We start from the raw sequence: 23613 nt of genomic DNA, 5'->3' as shown, positions 1-23613 counted from the left end.
CTATTCTCTCTCTTTTCTGCTTGTTTCACACACAACCTCTCTCTTCTCTTCTCACGCCGTTATTCCTTTTGATTCAGGTCCAGCTCATTAACCTCGAGCCCACTGCACTTGGCCGTTAGCGTAACAACCTTATCACCAACAACCTCTGCATCTTTGACCTCCTAAAACGACGAGACTTTTAGAGTTTTAGATCATGGACTCTCTTGAAGCTTTTATCCGGATTGGACCTTGATCCATAACCATTACCAGCCCAGATCCAAGCTTAAGTCCACAGGTATGATACGCATCGTTTCATCACAGGATAACTTAAAAATGAATGAATATTCTCGTTTACCATTTATAAATTAAGATCAATTCACACATTTTTTCCGTTTATAACTATGTTTAAAATTTACATGGTGGCTATGTACAGCTTTTATGTTACGAACTATTAATTATGCTTCTTCAACCTCTTCTCCCGAAGAGTCAGAGAAACCAATCTCCACATCGGAAATGGTCTCATCCAACGGCTGAGAATCCTCAGAGTCAAGACCAGCTTCGAATCTCTCTCTTCCCTCCACTTTCTCTCTCACTCTCCTCTCAAATTCTTCATCAGTACAAGCCAACATGTATCTGAGCTTGAAGTTAACTCTGTTCTCAACCATAATGGCGTGCCTTGGAATTATCCGACGCTCTAGTGAGTAGCTAAAGAACCTGTCAAAGTATTACATGATTACTTTAAAGCCTACATTTAGAAGGTGCTGTATCGTTTCATGAAAGTTTCTTTATTTTACCTGGGAAACTCAATGAGATCTTGAAGCGGACGGATCATTGTTCTTCGCAAGTAACGGTATTTTGGACGTAGAATATCAACATTATATCGGAGCAGCATCGGGAAATCAGCAATCATTTCGCCTAGTTGATGAATTTTGATTCCCAATGAGACATAGTATCTCATGTTTGGTTCTAGCTTCGTCCCTATGCTGCATCCAAGGAGAGCAGGATCCAATGCAATAACTTTACCGATATTCTTCTGGCTTACTCCGGCTCTGCTTAACAGAAAAATCACCTGCACGATAAACTTAAACGGTATGAGTTTGGAATCATCATATGCTATGAGCCTATTGACTCACTAAAAAAAGATTTTATGGATCATGTTTGGTTCATAAAAGAAGTAGCACTAACCACAGGTCGGATTTTCTTGTAGAGACTGTTTGTTAGTAAAGAAGGAAACTTTACTATCATGTTTCCAATGGCCTCATTAGGGATACCCATGTCCTGGAAAAATCTTACCTTCAAGAACACAAGAGAATCTGAGTTAATGGAATCTGCTGGATGTTTTATACGGGAGTTCATATTTATAGCGAAGTTCAAATACCTTTGGTGCGATTGTCTTCTCCAAATCAGTACAGTAAAGAATCGGTTTCACGAAAAGTATTCTTTTCATTCCTTCTTTGGAGATTCCAAGGTAGTAGAAATATTTGACCAGAGGCTTCCATCTTTCTTCGATACTGCATCCCATGAGGTGTGGCTTGAAGGCTAATAGTCTCCCAACATCTTCTGTGCTAAGTCCAAACTCTTTCAGGTAACTGATCTGGTTCAAGACAAGCAAGACATTTATGAACTCAAAAGACAGTTTCTAACAAATGGTGGATGAACATATACATATAGCTTTCAGTACCATTTTTTCCATCTCTTGGAACGAAAAGAACCCGAGAATCTTTGGATAATCGAAGACCATAGTGCCAAAGTCATGTTGATTCATACCCATTTTCAAGAAGAAATCAACACGGCTTTTGACTTCTTCCATGCTGAAGGATAGCAACTCGGGACATCGGCCAACCACATATCCCATCCAATCCCTCCTCACACCATTGCTCTCTAGATACTCAACAATCTCGTCTAGTTCTTCACGGCTACGTTGCAAGATGTTGTCCCCGGATCTCAAGAACGCAACTCCAATGAATTCACCCTTCACATGAATGGTTTTAAGCCACTCGATCATGATTCTGATGGAGTCAAGATTTCCTTTCGACATGCATATGATCTTCCCAATTCTATTATACGAAAACTCATGGTGCTTCAACCACCTGCACGGTTCATCATAATGAAAAACTACTACTTTTACAAACTCCCAAAATAAGTCAACGTATACTTAACACTGAATTCACTTCTCGGCACAAAGAATAAACAATTCTGGCGTAAAGGGTACATCTTAAGTCCAATCTTCGATATGCTCAAAATTGTAGAGAACCCATGAACTTGATCAAGCCAACGATATTGTAACACTGACTACAATTCAAGAACCCATTAACTTGATCCACTTCGGTGCCCTTATGATGAACAATTGTGGTATAAGGGTCCATAGAATTTCATTTCTTCGGGTTTACTCTGAAGTTATATTTTTGATATGCTCAAAATTGTAGAGAAAGTCAAATGTTTTTTTCTAAGAGACCATGCATCGAACACCTTATGGGCACTAATGAAGACTGCTACTAAGAAACAGAGCTATGAAACTAGAAGCTTCACCTTACAAGAGGAACGAAATTGGAGTCTTCTATAACCTTCCTGGCGCGAAGGTTGAACCTCGACTCTGAAAATTCCGGCAGCCGCTTCAACGCCGCAGCTTCAATCATCACATGATCAACGAAATCACCCACACGATCAGTCACATTAGTCGCGTACGTGATCCCAAATCGACCTTTCCTCACCAAAGACTCTTTGATAATCTCCTTGGTCACTTTCCGCCTGATCTCCAACGCCTTAGCTATCATCTCCCTCTCGCTCTCTCCGTCGTCATCACCATCGGAGCCTAAGAAATTACGGAGCGAAGGAAGCGATGAGGCGACATCAACATCAGAGGCAGATTGAGCGTAGATTGATCCAGGGAATTGTGGAGTTCTTCTGGTCACGAGAGAGAGCTCGAGTAGCTTAGATCGGTCTTCACCGTCTACATCACGCCGAGGCGGAACGAAGGTTTCGGGGGATTCGTTAGGGTTTTTATTAAGCTTAAGGTCTCGATTATGGCGAATAAACAGAGAAAGGGATTTTGCATTGTGCCGGCGACGGATTACTGTAGCTTGTGATTCGTCGGGATTGTCTTGACGGTGGAGAGAGGAGGAGGAGACGAGGGAGAACGTTGAGGTATAGCTTACGTTGCAGTGGAGAATCATGGAGGAAGGAGTGATGGTGGAGACAAATAGAGCAGTTCGGAGAATTCAATTGAGAGAGAAGATTACAGAGACCGGAAGAAAGAACGAAAGAGAGAGAGAACGAGAGAAGATGGTGAATAATATGATAATACAGTGTATTGATACCAAATGGTTCCATGGTCTAGCGGTTAGGACACCAGACTCTGAATCTGGTAACCCGAGTTCAAGTCTCGGTGGAACCTTTATTTTTAATTTTGTTAGTTTTTTCAATTAATTATGCCTTGTTTCAAAAAAATTCGATTTTACTCATTCCAAGTGAATTGAATTCAAATATAAAGATGGGAAAGAGGGTTTCTCTCTCTTTTGATGTAAATCTTCCGGTTTTATCTGGATTTAATAATTCTGTTCAACGGTGGATGTGAGGTACCTATCTATGTGTTTTGTTTGGATTTGCTTTTCTGGGGTGTTTTTACGGTGGTGGTGGATAAAAAACGGCGCAGGAGGTGTTGCAAAACTGCTGGCGACATTCTCAGATCGTCAGAATCGTGGAAGGAATGAAGGACCGCCAGCGATGTTTCTGCTTCAATCCTTGATTGACCACGTGTTAACACATGTTGTTTCCAATACCATTATCTCTTCTATATGGGTTAATAATGATTTTTAAATTGTAGGCGGTTAAGGGTTGGACTTGAAATCACCACTCGTAATGCCCATGTTTTGGGTTTTCGGTTATTAAATGAATGGACAACAAAAAAATAAAATTCAATATATATATATATATATATATTTATTTATGAAGACGACCATTAGAATTTCTCTGTTTTACTCACTTACAGAAATTCACAACTATTAATTATTGCTGAAAACTTCTCTGGAAAATATATGCATTTATAAATTTGCATATGATTTTTCAATATTTTAACATCCAACTAGGTAATAACCCGCACTTTGTGCATACACAAGAGTTTATAAAATAAGTTTTTTTAGACTAATTTTTTGTTATCTATTTCTCGCTAGAATTCTCTCTCCATTTTCTCGTAAGTAGGTGTCATTCTAATCGGTTATTTCACGCATTTTCTTTCTACTTCTTTAACGTACATATGTGATTTATGTTTCTTCTACTTTAACTTAATCGTCTTTGAATTTGACTTATACTTTATCATCTTTGTTTTTTTCCAATAATTATTCTTCTTCTTTCTCTTTCGGTTTTTTTTATTGTCTTTCTCTTTTGATTATCCTTTTTATCGTTTTTTGTCTTCTCAAAGTTATTATTCTTTCGTTTTTTCTCCAGTCTTCAACCTGAACTGCTTCTGCTTCGTTTTCTTCTTTTTTATTTTATAATTTTATTTGTCTTCTTCCTCATATTTTTCTTTAATTTTTTTTTGGGTTTATCCCTAGCGATGAACCACATTATTCACCCACTTTTATTTTAACCAGTAAGAATGTGACATCTAATATTATATTTAAATAGAAATTTAAAATTGAAATAAACTAAGAAAACAAATTAGAAATATAAAATTATTAATAAATAAAACCCAACCCTAAACTTTAAATAAAACAAAAAGCTCATATTCTTAATTTGTTTTATTTATTTATTTAAAAGTTTTTATTGATATTTTAAAAAAAAATTTCAAACTTCTAAATTTAAAATTCTGAATAGTACAAATAATTATATAAAAATAATTATTTACCAAAAATAAATTTAAAATAAAGTTAAATATTAATATGTTTGAGTTCACTGTTTTCAGTTTAGAGTTTAGTTTTTTCATTAAAAATGTTTAAATATAATATTAGATGTCAAATTTTTATGGTTAAAATCAGAAGGGATGAATAAAAAGATTAACCCGTAGAGATGAATCCAAAAATTGTTTTTTTTCTTTTTTCTTTTTCATCGTAACCGGCTTATTCTTCTTCTTCATTTTCTTTCAGTTTTGTCTATGTTTTTCAAATTCTTACCTTTCTCCTCTTTCTTCTTCTTTAAAATCTTGGTCTAATCCATCTTTTTATTTTAGTTAAGTTTTTTTCTTCTTTATTTTTGTCATCTTTCTCGTCTTTTCCGATTGTTTCTTCATTTTTTTGTTTTTCTTTATCTTTAATTTTTTTTTCTTCGTCATTTTATCATTCTTTTTTTCATCATCTTCGTCGTCTCCAAAATTTATTTTTTCTATCTCTCGTATTTCTAGTTTTTCATCATCATCGTCATTTTTTTAGATTTTATACCCTTGCGTTAAAAAATAAAATACAAGTATATATATATATATTTATTTATTTACCTGAAGATCTCATGAAAAGTGAAAATAAACGGAGAAAAGAATATACCTAAGGCAGAGAAAAAATCAAGTGAAGAAGAAGTGAAAAAAATAAAAAAAATGAAATAAAGCAAATGCTCTAATATATATACACGTTAGAAAACTGCTGAAAGAAAGCAAATATAGTGTGAAAAAGTAATAGATTTCAGTTCACTGTATATTATTACACAAACTTAAAATAAAGAAGGGGAGAAATATACTGCGACAATTTAATGTGTGTAACTCCAAACAAAACTTGAATGCTGATGAAATTCTAAAATCCCAGTATTAGACGTCTGAAAACAAATGCATATAATAAAGTGAGACAATGAACATTTATAGCACAATCTCTACATTCCTATTTTCTTAGCAGCATATATTTGAATTAAAAAAATATAAAGCAATGGAAATGTACGATAATGTTTTTATCGAGTGGAAGACGGACTGGAGTTTGAGATTCCGAATATCTAAGAAATACAATAAATTATATTCCTAAACCAAAAGTGTTAATATATATTAATTTTTAAGGGTGTCTTATGTATTATGATTTAATTAAACGGGTTATGACAGTAATAATGATCCAACTAAATGAATGGGCTTCAATAAAGATTTAATTAAACTGATTATAACATATCATTTATAAAAAACACATATGATTAATGAAAACTAGGGAATTTTCGCATCTTTGCACGAACTAATATAATTTTTTATTTGATTGTTTGAAAATTTAATAGTAGTTTGGATTCATGTGGATTTTATTTTCTATTGTTGAGTATATTTATTTATAAGATTTTCTTCCATTTTAATGTTTGAAGATATGATGCAGATTAAAAATACTATTGTTTTTTTTGTCTATTGGGCTGATATAGTTTTTGAATGAAGATACAAACTATATATTTATTCACAATAATAATAGAACAAAACATAATAATTTGAAGTACTGAACAAACTTATTCAAAAAAGAAAGAATAAGTTAAACGATTTAGAGGGTGTGAGATGATTAAAAAGAAGTCTTGTACATATTTATAATAAAACATTTGAAGTCAAAAACCAATAAACATCACAAATACCGTTATTTCATTAAACATTTTATTTCTTATTTATTTTTTATTTTTTTTACTAAATTTTAGTTTTATAAAATTTTAGAAACGGTTTGATTGACAACGGAATAGAGCACTAAATCATAATAATTTAAAACGGTTATTTTAAGTTATTTTAATACATCATAAAAATCAATAAAAAAATGACACGTAATTGAAAAATAGGGTAAAAAGGTTATTTTTCAGCCAAATCTCATTCTAGAGCTGACACGTAAGCAAAAAAATTTTGAAACTCGTTGTGGAGCCAACACCTAAGTAAATCACTACACAAATAAGTATGTAGATATCATTTATAGATATTCCAGTCTGAAAATATCAAAGAACTTGTGTTTTAAAACCAGACCGGTGACCGAACCGGAAAAGCTCTCCGATCATGGGTTAATATAGTTCGATAATTATATCTTTTGGGACAATTTTATTAAACAATAATCAACGTTAAAACTAGAAAAAACGATTTAAGCATTTTTTGATTGAACTCGGTTTTTATGGTTTATCTGTTTGGTCAATTTCCGTTTTTTAGTGGTTTAATCTGGTTTTCTAATCAATCTAACCTTCTGTAGTTTTAGTATTAACTAGATGAGTACCCACGCATATGCGTGGGTTTTCTTTTTAATATTTTTATAATGTTTAAAACTGAAGTTTAGTTTTATCCTTAAATTTCAGTTTACAATTTCTTCACTATATCACACATTTCACGCGTGAAGAATTCGAAGGCAAACATTCTAGCAAGAAGCGCTTGTGTCTACCTACAAATTATTATTTACATAAACTCGATATCTTCGGTTTGGGTAACCAAACCGTTCTAGGTATCTAAACTGTCGATCAAAAACAAAAAAAAAACTGAAATTCAATTTAGATTTTTGGTGATGTTAAAAAAAAATTTAGATTTTTGGTTTTTTTGGACTGGCCATATATATGTTTAGAGAGATTAGTTGTTAACTTGTTTGGTTAAAGTGATTTTGTTTTAATTAGTTTTTTTCTCGACTTTTTCTTTAGTTTTATGAAATCTTATCAGAAATTCTCTCTACTAAGAAACGTTGTCTTCAATTAAACGTGAAAAATTATCTTGAACATCATAAACAAAGATATGAGAATCCAGCAAATACTAAATATTATGATTAGGAACCTAAGAGGTATATTCTCAAAATAAATGGATAACTTTATTCCATAAAATTTTCATATTCTCATTTGCAAAACCGTCACAATCTCCACTAAAATTAGAAAAGTTAGGAAATGAATATAGCATGAAAATCTGTGATATTTCATACTATATATTATCTTTTGCATCACAGGTAGAGTTTGGAACTTTAGATAAGCATGACCAGCTATCGTAAAAGTTTACCAAATACGTCTTTCTCCATTTTCACCATCGGATTTTGTTCTTGCCGCTCCAGTGGCTTTTTATTGCAGTACTTGGGAGAACCAATACTCCAACTCCAAGATCTGATGGAGATAAAACTAGCTACATTTCATGCACATAAAATGATATAAATTATATTTATCTTTTCTCCACAAAGATTTCTTTAATTATAATTCATTGAGACGAGATTTTTATCATTTCTTGTAAAAACATAGATATTAAAAAATTTACTAATGGATGTAATAGGTCTTTCAGAGTATTATTTTTCTCCCTTAAAATTTTCTCTAAAACAAAAAATAAATAGAATAGAAAACTTACACCAGCTTAACTTAAAACAAAGTTTTTAGAAACTATTATTATAGCTTCGTCGCCGAATTATTATAATTTTAGAAATTATTATTATAGCTTTGTCTTGCTATTTACTCTTCACAGAATTCTCGAAACCATCATACAAAATCTTCTTTTTAAAATCAAAATTCTTCTTTTCCTTTAAATGAACACAAACGATGGTATTAAATGTAGATGTCTCTGCCCATGACCAAAAAATAAATCTTAAACCGTGGATTTGTGAACAACATTCACTTTAGTAAGCTTCTATATAGAAATTTGCATAAGTTACAACGTGGAAGCTGTAGATTAGAGATTTATTAGAAAATCTTAGGTAATATTTACTTCTTTCCATGTCTTCTCTTCTATATTTGCTGATTATTTTTTATGCGTTGAAATATGAGTGACCAATATTTAAGACAACGTTTGAAGCATCATTAAGAATAGGAAGCATCAAAAAATGGGAGTCAAAAAGCCATGAGGTCCATGATGGTAAATAAATCAGTACACAGAAAAATGAACATAAAAGTAATTAGCTTAAATTAATTAGAGTTTCACTAATGTTTTTAAATAACAAATAAATGAGTTGATGTGTCCTTCAAAGGAGTGCTGATGTGTCAAGTTTGTGAGACTCAACTGAGTCTTTATATAATAGATACAACCTGGCTAAACTTCCGGTTCACGGTTTAACCTAGTCAAACCGCCAGTTTGGTCCGGTTTTAAAAACACAGCAGAAAACTATAACTGATTTAATCAACTCACTTTTTACAACTATATTGGTAATTAAATTATTTTTGATTTTACGCAAATTTCAATATAGTGTATGAAATGACTTCAAGCCTCCAAAACATATGATGATAATGTTCTGAGACCTATATTCTTCAAAAGAGTTTAATCTTAATTCACTAAATCCAACACAACAACCCAAAGCATTTGTAATTACGACGATACAACGTCTTCAAGTCACCAGATTTCAGCCAGATTACTACTTGTCAACAATCTTGCCAAACGTATGAACGTACCCAAAAAGATAAGAGTATGATTATCGCTAAAATTCATATGGGTTTTTTAAGCATTTTTTTATTATTAAATGGGTTAAGAAACTTTGATAAGAGATCTTTAGGTTTGTAGGGTCTAATGGTAGAATCCCTTAGAAATCTTTTAAAAAAATTAATAATAATGTTTTATTATAAAGAAAGATAATTATTTGATTAAAACATACTTAATATAAAAACATTAAGACAAGTAAAACATAATTTTTGCCATAAATGCTCAGTTTTATCTTCATTATGTCCAAAATTTTGTCATATATTTTCAACCAAATTAGCTTTCAATTGTTGATGTTGATGTTTATCACGAATTCTAGTCCGAACACATTCAGAAACATAACATATAAGAAAGCAAAAATAACCAAAAACAATTTCTTCTATCTCATCTACTTAAAGATTACACACTTGAATACACATTTATTCTACCTCCCAATGCATAAAAAGATATGAGTAGCAGAAAAACAACCAAAAACATAATTAAAAGCAAATCAGAACCTCGAGTCGCTATTGCCTCTTTCATCCGAGCCACTTCTCTTTGAATCTCCACTAGGATTTCCTTGATTTCTCTAATGTCCTCGTTATTTCTGTCAATCAGAGGTTCCATTTTCTCCATGCGATTCTCATAGGATTGAAAAAGTTCTGTCCTGTTGTAGCTTTCCATCTTTTCACTCTGCTGGTCAATTCTTAGTTGTATAATAGTTAGCTGCTCTTCAATGGCTGCATCCCACCATTTTCAAATGTGGTCTGGACTTTCCTACATATTTGAAAATGAAAACTTGATTTAGAAATTTGAATAACACAGCTAACTAACGCAATATCTACATAAATTCGATCTTACCTCTCCCAAAATTGCAGGACAAGTGTAAAACTTCCTCCCTAAAGTTGCTGCAGCTGTGGACTAGCAGTACGGCCACAATAACAGCGCACAGGAATTCCAAAATTTCTATCAGCTCAAGGACAACCATTGTCGTAGCTTGCTATGGAAGATGAACTGTTGGTATAGCTTATCGGTATTTCAGTGAAACAGAGACAACAAAACTTTTGGTGACCTCAGAAATATAGCTATGTCCTAACATCAAACAAACAATCACTTGAGTCGTCACCTTCGACGGAGAAAACAGGAGGAATCAGAAAAAATATTTCTCAGGAAAAAGAAAGAAGAAACACAAAAATATCATTTTGTCCCCAAAATTTTTAACCATTTCCGAGTAGACACGTGACAAGAAGAAATGTATCTTATTGTTCTCAAATAAGAAACGTTTTTAAACTAAGTTTTTGATTTGATTATATTTAATATTAAATATCTCTAAAAAACCTCTGCGATAAAGATGGTCTAAGCACACTACATGGAAATGTAGAGAGAGAAAGAGAGAGATAGATTGCTCATGGATTATTATTAGTTTACCTGAGCTCTGACAACTTTTGATGAGCTTCCTCCGCATGGTCTTTGATGAAGGCATCCGTCTTGGCATCCTGAGAGTACGTAGCACTCGAATCAGTGAGATTAAAAATCCTATTGTATATATAAATGTATGTATGTATGATGAAAATTTATGAAATGATCGATGAGTTGTATAACTTACTGCAGGAGCTCTCTCAGCAACCTTCTTGGCATCCTGAGAGTACGAATCAGTGAGATAAATCCTATTGAAAAACTATATATAAAAATGTCTGAAAATCTATGAAATGTTCTCGATGAGTTGTATAACTTACTGCATCAGCTCTCTCACGAACCTTCTTAATGATCTGAGAGTAAGTAGCACTCGAATCAGTGAGATAAATCTATGTATGATGAGAATCTATGAAATGATCGATGAGTTGTATAACTTACTGCATCAGCTCTCTCACAAAACTTCTTGACTTCTTCCTGAGAGTACGTAGCACTCGAATCAGTGAGATAAATCCTATTGAAAATATATATATATATATATATATATATATATATATATATATATAAATGTATGAAAATCTATGAAATGATCGATGAGTTGTATTGTATAACTTACTGCAGCACGCTTGGATTCTGCTTCCCTAATTTTTTTCCTATCAACCTTATGATTATAATGATCAAGGTTATAAAGCATTGTTATTTCTGGGATCAGCCGCCGTTTTCTCTTCTTTTCCAATTTGGAGTTAGGAAAAAGCATCTCCCTCAATCCTGGTCCAGTCATTACTGCATCTGGCTTCCTGTCTATAGCCATACAACAAATTTGGATTACACTGTCGATCGTCTTAGTGGTGGTATAACCAAATTAAGAGTGTGGAGGAGGCAAACTTTAAATAAATAAAAAAACATATACAAAAACTAACTGCTACTGCTAATATGATCAAACCACGGAATCGAACATTTCAGCTAATAAACATACAGATCTAGTAAGTGAAATTTTGCATAATCAAACACTGCATACAAGAGTTTTGACTTAAAATTGCGTTACATGAGTGGTTTCACAAAACTTTGCCCCAAAATGATACAAGAGGTTTTATATATATAGGGTCTGAAAATCAACACTTTTCTGTCAACTAGAAAAGCATCATCATCCTCATCTCTGTTGTCAAACATATCAGGGAAAAAAACTTGCAACAAACCTAGGAAATGATATAGATCCATTTATCAAAGTGGTTAATGACTCTTATGAAATTTATAAACTAGCCTTGTTTTGAAAGCTTCACTGAAGATTCCACATTTGAGACATCAAGTAAAAAAAGGCCAGAACCATTATCGAAACACAACTGATTTCTCCAACGAGGATATAAAAAAGAAAGGGACAGAAGAAGACTAACCGGGACTATGGGGGAAGAGGAGGGGTGGGGGACCTTTCCTCAGCGTCCAAGAACTCGTTTCATGTGAAGAACTTCCGCTCATTGAGTCTAGACTTCAATCTCTCTAGACCAATCAATCAATCAAGCCACCAAAACAGAAACTCTAAGTTAGAAAATGTTATTGGATGATGGATGCTTAAGATAAAAGGAGAACAATCGCAGAACCTTCTATTTCAAGAAAAGTTCCAAGGCTCAAAAAGCAATTACCAAAAGTTCATAATGAGTTTCAAATCAAGAACTCACATCTCAACTACAGATGCTAATAAACCCACATTCCAACTACAGTCAAATAATAACATCAACAGCAATAGACCGATTGTGCCAAGGCTAGGGTTTGTGGATATTTTTTTTTGTTTTGGATAATTATATATATATGCTTCAACGCTAATAGGGGAGGTTTTTTTTTCTGAGGGAAAGAACAATCCAAATTTGAGATCAATGTGATAGAAAGGGGCACCAAAATCAATTAAAAAAAAAATTGAACTTTTTTAATGTATCGGAAACTAAAATCTCCGATCTAATACGTTTCCGTCGTTATTTGATCCACCGCATATGCAAACACATACATATGGGTAGAAGGAATCGCAACCGGAAAAAGAAGAAGATGAAGAAGAAGAATAAATTAAGCATCGAGAGTCTTACTTTAGCAGACGTTGTTGAAGAGAGAAGAGTGAAACCTGTTTTTGGTTTTGGGTTCTGGAGCGAGCGGTTCGTTAGGGTTTTCTTTTGCAATCTTTTATTTTTTAGGGTTTACGTTAGGGTTTTAATTAGGGTTAACTAAACCGGTTTAATTTGTTATGCTTTCTCTCTAAAACCAAAGATTTCCCAAGTATTTCTGTATTTGTTTTTGGTAAAAAGTATTTCTGTATTTGTCTGTTTGTGTTTACTAGTAGTGGAATAATATATCTACTAAGTTAGTAGTACTAACATACACAAAGAACTTAAGACCATGTTACAAAAAAAAGAACTTAAGACCATGTTTAAAAAGAACCCAAAAGATAGCTATGTAAAGATGCATTTCAACAAGTTGCATATTATTGAGAAAACGTTATACTTATGAAGTTGCATATTAATTTTGTTTTGTTTTTAAACTCTTAAAAGATACACTGATTTCTGAAGCATGGGAAGACTGAATAGCAATGATGAGAATTGAGATGCATGAAAAAAAAAAAAAATCGAGAAACAACATCTCGTCTATAAATCAGTTTAAACGTGTCTCACTCTCAACATTATACACAAGTCTCTCTGTTCTCTACACAACCCTAACCTGTCTTCAGTCTTCTCTTCAGATATCTCTTTCAAGTGGCATTTGGTGTATGTATTCACGTGCTTTGTTTGGGGTCTTGAGTGTTAACGTTACACTGATGAAAAAGATCGTGAGAGTAGGTTGATCCACGACTTTGAATCAAGAACTCCTATCTCCCACCAATTGACTATTAAGCTATATTATTTACACCTTCATATGATACCGTACATGTTTGATAGTTATCGATGTGGGACTCCGTTTTTATTTCATCTTTTTGGCCTACATTAATTGATTGCGACGTCACTGTTGAAGTGGCTACGAGAAGCTATCATGTTGAATGATGATCGGGTTATAACTATGGAAGAGGCTTGTTGGCCACGCATGCAAACCTAGGCTCGTTTGCGATGGCTGTATTTGGAAAGGAGACGCATTAGAGCATGTTCAATGCAGATGCTTAGGAAGAGTGCTTAGATAATTTTTTTAAAAAATTAAATCATAAAAATATAATAATTTGAGCATTGATGCTTAAATAAGAGTTGTAAGCAGCGATGCTTAACAGATACTAGCAGACATATGTTATAAAATGAAGATGATTTTAAATTTAATAATTAAATAATATTTAAGCACCCTTTTTAGAGTTGCTACCATTGAACATGGTCTTAGTGGGAGTGGGGATTACAAACAAATCTATTATATTAAAACAGTAGCATTTTTAGTGCTTGATTCCAAACATTTTTAAAGTTTTTTAAAATTTATTTTATTTTATATTTATATTTAATTCCAAAAATTAAGTATTAATTTAGATGTTTTTATATTCTCCTAAAATATAGGTGATAATTATTTTAAAACATTTATTTTATATTAATATTTAATTTCGAAAATTAGTTATTAATTTATATTTTGAAATTTCCTTAAATATGGTCATATATATTTAAATAAAATTTTAAATTATTCAAGATTTTTAATAGTTATATATAATTACGAAAATTTAGATTTTATTTAATTTGAAAATCCAAAAATTTAAAAAATTTGTAATTAAATTTTATCACAAAAATTTAAGTAATAATTTTAATTACTTTAAAATTCTTTAAATATAGTTAAATTTAATTTAAAATTCGCCATTCCAGATGCATAACAACCGATTAAAGTAGACCAGTTGGTTTTGGTGCAAGAACAACTTCATTCACATCTCTGAACCAAAATTTGATTTGATCATATACTAGAAATAAAACTTGCAGTTGCCCAACATACCTGATTCAAAGATGCATATATACAAAATAAGTTTTAGCTTTTTTTTTAAAAAAAAAAAAGGTTTGGACTGACTCGGTCAGATAACAAATCCTTAGGCAGTTTGCTTTATATTTACTCTCAAACTAACGAACCGCTAAAAAGGTAAAAATAATAGAAAACGTTCACGAAAGTCAAATTGAGCTCCTGTGGCTTGAGCAAATATTGTGTCAACATTATAATTCATCATCATCAATAGTACACATACTATACGGTCAATTAAATTACTCCCAGTTTTATAAACTGCTTGGTTTGTTTTGGTTATATTGCTCATATATATATATATATATATATAGTAGAACCAGGTTGATTTTTGTTATAGTATGGATTACTTCCAGAGGAATTATATATATACATTCAAACTAAAAGAACTTGTAATTGTGAGACCATGTTAGTGCAACTGCACAAAAACCCAAAGTATATCTAACTAAAGATGCATTTCAATGAGGCAACCAAAAGAATGTGTTGTAGTTTTTACTCATTTACAGAAATTCAAAACTACTGCTGAAAATATATCGAGAAAATGTTTACTTATTAGTTGCATATTAATTTTTTTTTTTTGAAACTCTAAATAACAAAAGTCTTCTTTTGGACTTTGACAATTTTCGCTAGTTCCAAAATGTATATACTGACTTCTAAAATTTGGAAAGACTGAATAGCATTTATGACATGCATGACAAAAAAGAAGTTAAAATCATGTAACTTAAAAAGTTAAACCTAACTGTTGGACAAAAAAAAAAAATTAAAACCTAGCTCTCAAATCTCAATACATTAATTCAAACGTCTCTCAAGTTTCTTTGTTCTTTATATAACCCTAAGTTATTTTTCACTCTTCTCTTCATATATCTCATTTAAATGGCATCAACATTTGGTGTATTCAAGTGCTTTGTTCGCGGTCTTGACATGGAGGCTGATGAAAATGATCTTAAGAGAGCCTTTTCAAAGTTTGGCAACGTTATCGATTCTAAAGTTCGTTACGCCTTGATATCGTGTCATTCGCGTTTTACTAGTAACTTGTGTTTGTTGGATTCTTTCTTACTGTTTAATCTATATCGTTTATATTTGTCTTTACAGATCATCAACGACCATGAGACTGGAATATCGAGGGGATATGAATTTATTACTTTCGAGGACGAGAAATCTATAAGAGATGCCATAATGCTAATGAACGGTGATGAGATCGATGGTTGCTCCATCCATGTGGAAGATATTAAGGCTAAGCCTCCAGATGAGACACTGTCTTCTCCAACGGTTCTGTCACATAACAAAAGCCGTACGGCAAATGCAAAACAACCTTATCAGATTGAGCTGTCAAATTCATTCTCTGCCCTTGATGAATTCTCGAATCAGCCTCATGATTATGACATCTGTTGTTGACACTATTTAAGGTTTTTGCTTTCATGTACAAATCAAACCTCAATTGCGTTGTAAAACCTTTAAACCTTGTCATATGAAGATATGATGCTACAAAAGTCAATCCTCACATGGCCACGCAAACAAAAATCTGCTGAATTATAAGCGTATTTCATAAGATAAAATAAAAGTTATGTAGAATTGTCTTAGTAATAATGGTGTGGAGAAAAAATTAGTAACAATTTAGTTTTATATACGAAAATAATTAAAAAAGGTCAATTGGTAAGAATAGGTTGGCTCATATTCATCCAATAGAAATGGCGCCTTAATGTTAAATTTTTTTGGAACCATCTCCACGAATATAAATCATAAGCTCCTATCTCCCCCCAATTGACGATCTAACTAACTGATTTACAGTTTTATATATTAAAGTAAATCTTTGATAATTACCGATGTGGGATTCAGTTATTATGTCATCTTTTCAAACTCTCCCATATTATCTCGTTTTCGTCATCACCTCACGACGTTCCACGGGAACTATTGATTCCAATCTTCATGATCAGATTTCTACGTTTTCATGCGATTCCGTTCAGAGTTTTCTCGTGGAATGACAAATGGTGATAGAGAAAAAGCATACTGAAGTTCAAAAGCGGAATCCATAAGAATATAAGATTATATAACAACTGGTTATAGTAGACCGGTTTGTTTTGCTCCTAGTTCCATCTTCACATCTCTGAACCAATATCTCTATATTATTTATTAAAGCAATTGCCAGAACTTGGAACAGTGACCATGTATTTTTTTTTCTTTATCTTAGCATTCAGCACAATGATAGGACATGGTTTTGTTACTTTCAAGGAGGAGGAATCGATGAGATATGCATATGCTGTTTTGATGATGGAAGGCATTGAGATTGATGGTAGCTACATCCATGTGGAAGAGTCTCACAGAAATAATCGTGGTTTGAGATTGTCTCCAAGAAAACTAGAGAGGATTTCGATATATCAAATAAAAGGGGTTGTGTAGAATAATCGCCTAAAGCTTCTTGGTCTTTGTAATGGCCTTTAATATCACAACAACCGGTTAAAATACTAGTTGGTTAATCTTTTCCCTGATTCCAAAAGCAATGACCATGTTATTGACATCTTGTGTCGTAGAAGCACATTGGGTTCTCTCATGTTTAATTGTGATCACTTGCATAGAACCATGTTTTTTTTAAAGCAAACGGATTTCAAACTTGCTATATAGTGAGACCATCTCAGTGCAACTGCACAAAAACCCAAAACATAGCTAACTAAAAATGCCTTTCAAGTTTCAACTAGTTTCTTTAAGAATATTGTATTATCGAGGCAGCTAAAAGAATTGCCTAACCTTTTTATACAGCTTAAGAAATCTACATCAAGGCTAAGGTATTTATAAACTGCTACTATTCATTAAGAAATCTACATCAAGGCTAAGGTACCTTCTCAAGGCTAAGGTATTTATAAACTGGTACTACACATTGTGAAAAATAAATGTTGAGAAGGAAGAGTTACTCTTTAAGGCGTCAGATAACAGCCTCTAAGCTACTCTGCTTCAAAATTTGCTATAAGACCAACAAGCTGCTCAAAAATATACATAGATGTAACAATAACCCTCCACCTGCAATTGCAAGTTCATGAATGTCTATAAGTAAACCCTCGAGAGAATTAACTAGAGAAAATGTCTAAACATGAGAATAATCCATCATTCAAAAGCCAGTAATCAATCACAGAAACATACATACCTGCAAGAAACCGTCCCAAGTATCATCAAAAGGTCACAGATCGACAAATCTCAACAGATTCCAAGTTGGAGACTTTATGAACAACCTTGGCTGATTCAACGTTCCCCCAAATCTCACCTCCTTCCCTTCTCTCCACGCACCAAATCTCCTTCTTCCCGGCACGCTTTCTACTAGAAGAAGGCACATGAGCGCTCAAAACCACCAGCTTTCCACCGAAATTCGCCATTACAGACGTAAAGCTAACAACATAAATCTTTGGATCAAACGCTTCGACCCAAGTCGTAGAAGATCGCTTCGCGCAACCTCCGACCACATAAATCTTTCCGTCGATAACTCCGGCGGCTGCGGCGAAGCGAGCCACTTGCATACTCTGGAGCGAGCGACTCGTGTGGAATCTGCAATCGATGAGAGTCACATCCGTCGAGGGATCTCCGTCGCTGAATGATCCGCCGATTACATACATCTCCGGTCCGATTGTGACGACGAAGTCTACTAAGCAATTAGGCATGAGAGGAAGCGAATCGACTCTGCCCAGTCGTAGAGAAGCATCTCTTCCTCGATAGAGAATGTACCAGATCGGGAAATCGGGCCAGGCGAATCCGACGGAGGCGTAAAGAAAGCATTCGGCGACGCCGAGGCGCGAGCGAGGAGATGAGATTTCTAAAGGTAGGGGATGCGATTGAGAGCGTCGGGTACTGACATCTCCGGACGAATGCGACGATGATTTCGGTGATTCCGTCTGGAATCTCGGCGAAGCGATTCTTTACAGTTCTGGGTTTCTTCCTTTGATTCGCTTCTTCTTGTTTCTTGTTTGGATCGCCGCCGTTAGAATCGTCGGTAATCTCGGAGATTACAACCATCGCCGTCAGTCGTCGGTAGTTTCAGAGATTATGATGGCCTAATTCGATTTTCTTGTCTTGTGTCTACTTACTGATGACTGATTAGTAGTAGATAGATATACGCTTCAGTCATTAATTGTTCTGTTTTGTTTTTAATTATTGACTAAAAAATGACGGCAAAAAAAAATAAAGATGGCGGCAAAAAAATAGACCTAATTTACCAAATAAAACTTCAAATAGTCATTGAATTGCATACACCGAGAGATAAAATAGTAGTTTTAAAAACCTGATTGGACACTCACGTGACAAAATCTAACTTAATTCTAAATTGTGGTTTCTTCCTTTGTAAAAAGATTACTATTACATTTAAAATTCTTCAATTTGCAACCAAAATTAAGCAAATCAAAACTATAACAAGAAAAAATATACCACGATATATAAGCAATTTTACTTGTTTCCATTTTCTTATCATAACCCAAAAAAATGGCATTTCTTCATTTCTTGGCAAAAGTATTATTTGAAACTCTTCTTGTAAAATCAGCATACAGTTAACTACATTTTGAGTTGCAACTTGGTTTGTTTTGCTCACGTAACATCTTCACATAACTGAACCAAGATTTCACATAGTAGAAGCACAATGGGTCTTGTTAAATTCAGAAGAACAGGAAATCTACTATAACTCTAGCAACCAAACGTTTTCTTAACGTTACACACAAGTCACAAGTCTCTCTGTTTTCTATTTAGAAACCCTTATTTGACTTATATATTTCCTTCGAATGGTGTCAACAAATGTTAAATTTAAAAGTTTTGGATGGTTGTGTTTTGACTAGTCTTTGTATATTGTCAACTTGTAGTTATCTATAAGTTATAGCTAAACCGTTCGTTTTGCTTCATCTCTAAACCAAAATTTCATATTTCTCATATGGTTTAAGTAAATTGGGTTTTGTTACCCATAAAGGTAATATTCTCTTCACATTGCACATTCTATGTAGATAAGTTCAGGTCTTTGTATTTCCTCAATTTGATATTGTAGTTACCCATAAAGTCAAAACCACCGGTTAGCTAAATTAATTTGTTATGCTTCTTATCTCAACCAAGGATTTCATATTGCTCTTCTAGTAGAAGCAGGTTTAATTTCTGCTATATCTTGAATTTGACTTGCAGAACATACAAAAAAAAGATAGCAAAATGATAGAGAAAACATGAGACTATGTTAGTGGTTTAGTGCACTGGCACAAAACCCCCAAAACATAGCTAACTAAAGATGTATTTCAACAACAAATGTCATAAGAATTTTTCTATAAAGGCAGCTACAAGAAATCTACTCAAGGCTAATTCTGTAAGAGTATCATGTATCATCAACACTGTGCAGAGATGCAATTCAACAACAAATTTCGTAAGAACTATTGTATAAAGGCAGCTAAAGGAATAGCCCACCTTCTATACAGCTCAAGAAATCTACTCAAGGCTAATTCTGTAAAGAGTATATACACTGTGCAGAGAGGTAAAGAAGTAAGAGTTACTCTTGAGGTGTCAGATACAGCTTCTGAGTCACTTTGATTCACCTGCAAGTTCATGAATGTCCTATAAGTAAAGCCTTTGAGAGGGTAACGAAAATGCCATAACTTTATCACATAAACATACATACCTGCAAGAACACCAATCCCAAGCATCATCAAAGGAACAGTTCGACAATGCTCAATGTAAGGCGACTCGATTGATGTAAGCACACGATTGATTGATTCCACATTCCCCCAAATCTCACCACCTTGACGTCTTTTCAAATTGATCTCTACGCACCAAATCTCTTCTACGCCGTGATGATCAGACCTAAAGAACGGGCTCTTACTAGCCAAAACCACCAGCTTCCCACCAAGATTTGCCATTTTACAGTCATGATCAGAGATATTAATACTATTAGGCAAACCATACACACCTCTCACAGGTCTCCAAGTCCTCTCCTTTGGATCATATACGACCAATGGACTTCCAGGACTACACGCAGGATCGATCGAATACAACCTATCATCAACCACACAAGACGATGCTTTCCACAAACGCTTCAATTCTTCAACTCTAGTTTCCCAAACACCTCCCCTGGGATTGTAAATCAAACAACGATCAGGATCCAGCATGTAAATCTTCTCCTCCATCACCGCACATGTCACAAACTCTCCTCTCCAATCGCTTCTAAATCCGATGTGAGACGAATGTACTCCAAGTCTCAGAAATTTACATCGAACGATTCGACCCAAGTCGTAGAAGATCGCCTCGCGCAACCTCCGACTACGTATATCTTCCCGTCGATTACTCCGGCGGCTGCCCGGCAGCGAGGCCTACGCATCCTCGGGAGCAAGCGATACGTGTGGGATCTGCAATCGATTAGAGTCACATCCGATGAGGGTTTCCCGCCGGCGCTTCCTCCGATTACGTACATCTTCGATCCGATTGCGACGACGGCAGATCCCCAAAGCATCGAAGGGAGTTCGTCGATTCTGAACAGTCGTGAGGAGATCTCGTTACGGCGGAGAATGTACCAGCTCGGGCCTGGGGATGGAAGGAATCCGAAGGCGGCGTAAAGAACTGATTTGGTGACGCCGGGTCGCGAGCGAGCGTCGTAGAGTCTCGGCGAAGCGGTGAGAGTGCGAAAGCCCTTGGAGATGAGGGATAGGCTCGGGTAATTGCATCTCCGGAAGAGTGCGACGCAACGTTCGGTGACTTCGTGTGGAAGATTTGGGAAAGAAATCGAGCGATACTGTATTTCTTCTTCTTGATCTACAGGTTTCTCCTTTTGATTCTCTTCTTCTATCTCTTTGTTAGGTGAGTTCGTGTGGAAGATTTGGGAAAGAAATCGAACGATACTGTATTTCTTTTGATTCTCATCTTCTTCTTTCCCTTCTTTCTCGACATCTTCTGATTTCTTGTTTGGATCGCCGCCGTTAGAGCCGTCGGGAGTTTCAGAGGTAACGGCCATCGCCGCCGTGTAAAGTCAGTTAGCAGAGAATTAACGGAAAAGCGAGCCTACTTTGATTTTTTGAAAAGAAAATATAAATGCTCTCTCTAAGTGAGGATCAGAAACTTCGTTAAAAAAATGTTCATCATTTTAATTTGTTTCCAAGATAATTTGTTTTCTTGTAATTTTCTCACCTTTCTACCAAAAAAAAACAACGATATTAGCCGGGAAACAAAATAAACAATTGGTAAACGAAATTCATTTTGAAATTTGCATATGAATTTTTCTTGAAACTATATTCTAAAGAGAAAATATTGTCTAAAGTTTAGGAACTAGGTCTTAAACAAAAAAAACAAAAAACTTGTATTTTATAAACTAAGGGAGAATTCAGAAACATCGTTAACAAAAAATGTTCATCATTTTTGTTTCCAAAATAATTTGTTTCTTGTAATTTATCACCTTTTTACCCCAAAAAAATGATATTAGCCGGAAAAAAACAATTGGTAAACGAAATTCACTTTGAAATCTGCTTATGACTTTTTTTTGAAACTATTCTAAAGATCAAATATTGTCTAAAGTTTAGGATTTCAAGAATAGTTTTGTTTAATAGATTCAACGTGTTGCATTGACCATATGCATAAATTTTCAACCTCACACAGTTTCTATAAATTGACTCAACGTCTCTAGCCCTCACTCATAACCTTGATAAGTCGCATTGTTCTCTACTTATAAAAACCATAAATTGTCTTATATCTCTCTTTCAGAAATGGCGTCCGAAGATATCGAATTCACGTGCTTTATTGGCGATCTGGACTCGGACACTGAAGAAGATGATCTTGAAAGTGCATTTTATTTTCTCCCTTTGGCGAAGTTACATATACAACGGTTGGTTTTTTTTGTTTTCTTGTTTTGTTTTTGGGATCAATTTACCATGCACCGTGGTATTGGAGTTTTGATTCATCTGTAAATTGTTTCACAGGTCATTAAAGATCATATTAGGGAATTGGGCTCGGTAATATTGGGCTTCAAGTATGTCGGTGTATATAGCTTAGCCGTCAAGATATTCTAGGGTTTATATTGTGTATATATATATGCCTTGTACGAGATCATTATGAAGACAACACAATATTCTACAATCTTATTTCCCTTACATGGTATCAGAGCGACATCGTTTCTGAGACCTAAAGGCAGTTGTTTTTTTCTCTTTCGCTAATCCGAAGTTCGTTTTAGCGTGTTCTTGTTTACTTCCTTGTTCAAAGTTCGATTCAAGGATTAGCCATGGTCGATGGTGTTGAGTCTTCCGTGAGTACAATTACGACCACCGCTCCAATGGTTTCCAACGCTGGAGCTGCGACGCCGTACACTCTGTATGGCTCGGACAATCCTGGTGCCCTAATAACGTCGGTGATGTTAAACGGTGACAACTACAATGAGTGGGCAAGCGAGATGACTAATGCCCTTCGTGCAAAACAGAAGTTGGGTTTCGTCGAGGGCACCATACCAAAGCCACTAGCAAGCGATCCAAAACTTGAGCTGTGGTTGTCGGTTAACTCGATGATTGTTGGTTGGATCCGCACTTCCATTGAGCCGCGGGTCCGATCTACGGTGACGTTCATCACAGATTCACACAAGTTGTGGGAGAATCTTCGCAAACGTTTCTCTGTGGGAAACAAGGTGCGCGTGCATCACTTGAAGGAGAAGTTAGCTGTTTGTCGACAAAACGGTGACGACGTCATCGAGTATTACGGACGGTTGTCCAAAATTTGGGAAGAGCTTGACATGTACAAACCTCTTCCTGCGTGCACATGTAGTGCTGCTGCTGAGTATGAAAAGGAGCGTGAAGAAGAGAAGATGCATCAGTTTGTAATGGGGTTAGATGAGGCTCGTTTTGGTGGTATGTGTCAGGCCATCATCTCCTCCGATGCATCCACAGATCTTGGTGAAATCTATGCCAAGGTAGTTCGGGAAGAGCAAAGACTGAATTCCGCGAAAGAACGCGAGTCTCAGCAAAACGCGGTGGGTTTTGTGGCAAAAAGGGACTCGTCTTCTGATACGTCTGGAGGTGGTTCACAACATGAACGTGGTACTCAATGCT

General features: G+C 34.7%; 5 protein-coding genes and 1 non-coding gene across 6 annotated transcripts; 2 read left to right on the top strand and 4 right to left on the bottom strand.

Annotated features, from left to right (window-relative positions):
• Positions 1–322: 322 nt before the first annotated feature.
• LOC18022149 (transcription termination factor MTERF2, chloroplastic) lies at positions 323–3183 on the bottom strand. The gene is made up of 6 exons (XM_006404564.2): positions 2509–3183; positions 1661–2069; positions 1358–1573; positions 1165–1272; positions 774–1048; positions 323–693 (listed from the first exon to the last, which is right to left on the bottom strand). Exons 1-6 carry the CDS (start codon positions 3150–3152, stop codon positions 435–437), a joined length of 1911 nt encoding a protein of 636 aa, XP_006404627.1. The 5' UTR covers positions 3153–3183; the 3' UTR covers positions 323–434.
• Positions 3184–3301: 118 nt separating this feature from the next.
• TRNAQ-CUG lies at positions 3302–3373 on the top strand. The gene has a single exon. It is a non-coding gene; the product is annotated as a tRNA-Gln (tRNA).
• Positions 3374–11318: 7945 nt separating this feature from the next.
• On the top strand, positions 11319–15985 carry LOC18022148 (U11/U12 small nuclear ribonucleoprotein 35 kDa protein). The gene is made up of 3 exons (XM_006404563.2): positions 11319–11477; positions 15491–15577; positions 15683–15985. The coding sequence occupies exons 1-3, from the start codon at positions 11319–11321 to the stop codon at positions 15983–15985; spliced, it is 549 nt and encodes a 182-aa protein (XP_006404626.2).
• A 1362-nt stretch (positions 15986–17347) lies between these two features.
• Positions 17348–18687, bottom strand: LOC18022147 (kelch repeat-containing protein At1g19470). Its single transcript, XM_024158470.1, is given in 3 exon segments — positions 17348–17602; positions 17727–18373; positions 18375–18687. Coding segments are annotated over 2 exon segments (834 nt in total). The 5' UTR covers positions 18587–18687; the 3' UTR covers positions 17348–17602; positions 17727–17751.
• A 1104-nt stretch (positions 18688–19791) lies between these two features.
• Positions 19792–20726, bottom strand: LOC18022146 (kelch repeat-containing protein At1g19470). Its single transcript, XM_024158441.1, has 2 exons — positions 20214–20726; positions 19792–20130 (listed from the first exon to the last, which is right to left on the bottom strand). The coding sequence occupies exons 1-2, from the start codon at positions 20716–20718 to the stop codon at positions 20117–20119; spliced, it is 519 nt and encodes a 172-aa protein (XP_024014209.1). The 5' UTR covers positions 20719–20726; the 3' UTR covers positions 19792–20116.
• A 62-nt stretch (positions 20727–20788) lies between these two features.
• LOC112088169 (kelch repeat-containing protein At1g19470-like) lies at positions 20789–21577 on the bottom strand. Its single transcript, XM_024158440.1, has one exon. The coding sequence runs from the start codon at positions 21537–21539 to the stop codon at positions 20790–20792; it is 750 nt and encodes a 249-aa protein (XP_024014208.1). The 5' UTR covers positions 21540–21577; the 3' UTR covers position 20789.
• Between the last annotated feature and the right edge of the window lie 2036 nt (positions 21578–23613).

Source organism: Eutrema salsugineum, unplaced genomic scaffold (assembly GCF_000478725.1).
Source record: "Eutrema salsugineum unplaced genomic scaffold, Eutsalg1_0 scaffold_15, whole genome shotgun sequence".
NCBI classification, from domain to species: domain Eukaryota; kingdom Viridiplantae; phylum Streptophyta; class Magnoliopsida; order Brassicales; family Brassicaceae; genus Eutrema; species Eutrema salsugineum.
The sequence above is the reverse complement of the archived record's forward strand: the minus strand, read 5'-3'. Positions and strand labels throughout refer to the sequence as shown.

Coding starts and splice junctions, on each gene's coding strand:
- LOC18022149 (XM_006404564.2), bottom strand. CDS start 3,152: ATGATTCTCCACTGCAACGTAAGCTATACCTCAACGTTCTCCCTCGTC. Junction 1,049..1,164: donor ACAAGAAAATCCGACCTGTG/GTTAGTGCTACT, acceptor TTTATCGTGCAG/GTGATTTTTCTGTTAAGCAG. Junction 694..773: donor GATCTCATTGAGTTTCCCAG/GTAAAATAAAGA, acceptor ATACTTTGACAG/GTTCTTTAGCTACTCACTAG.
- LOC18022148 (XM_006404563.2), top strand. CDS start 11,319: ATGATCAAGGTTATAAAGCATTGTTATTTCTGGGATCAGCCGCCGTTT. Junction 11,478..15,490: donor CAACAAATTTGGATTACACT/GTCGATCGTCTT, acceptor GGTGTATTCAAG/TGCTTTGTTCGCGGTCTTGA. Junction 15,578..15,682: donor GCAACGTTATCGATTCTAAA/GTTCGTTACGCC, acceptor TTGTCTTTACAG/ATCATCAACGACCATGAGAC.
- LOC18022146 (XM_024158441.1), bottom strand. CDS start 20,718: ATGGAGGAGAAGATTTACATGCTGGATCCTGATCGTTGTTTGATTTAC.
- LOC112088169 (XM_024158440.1), bottom strand. CDS start 21,539: ATGGCCGTTACCTCTGAAACTCCCGACGGCTCTAACGGCGGCGATCCA.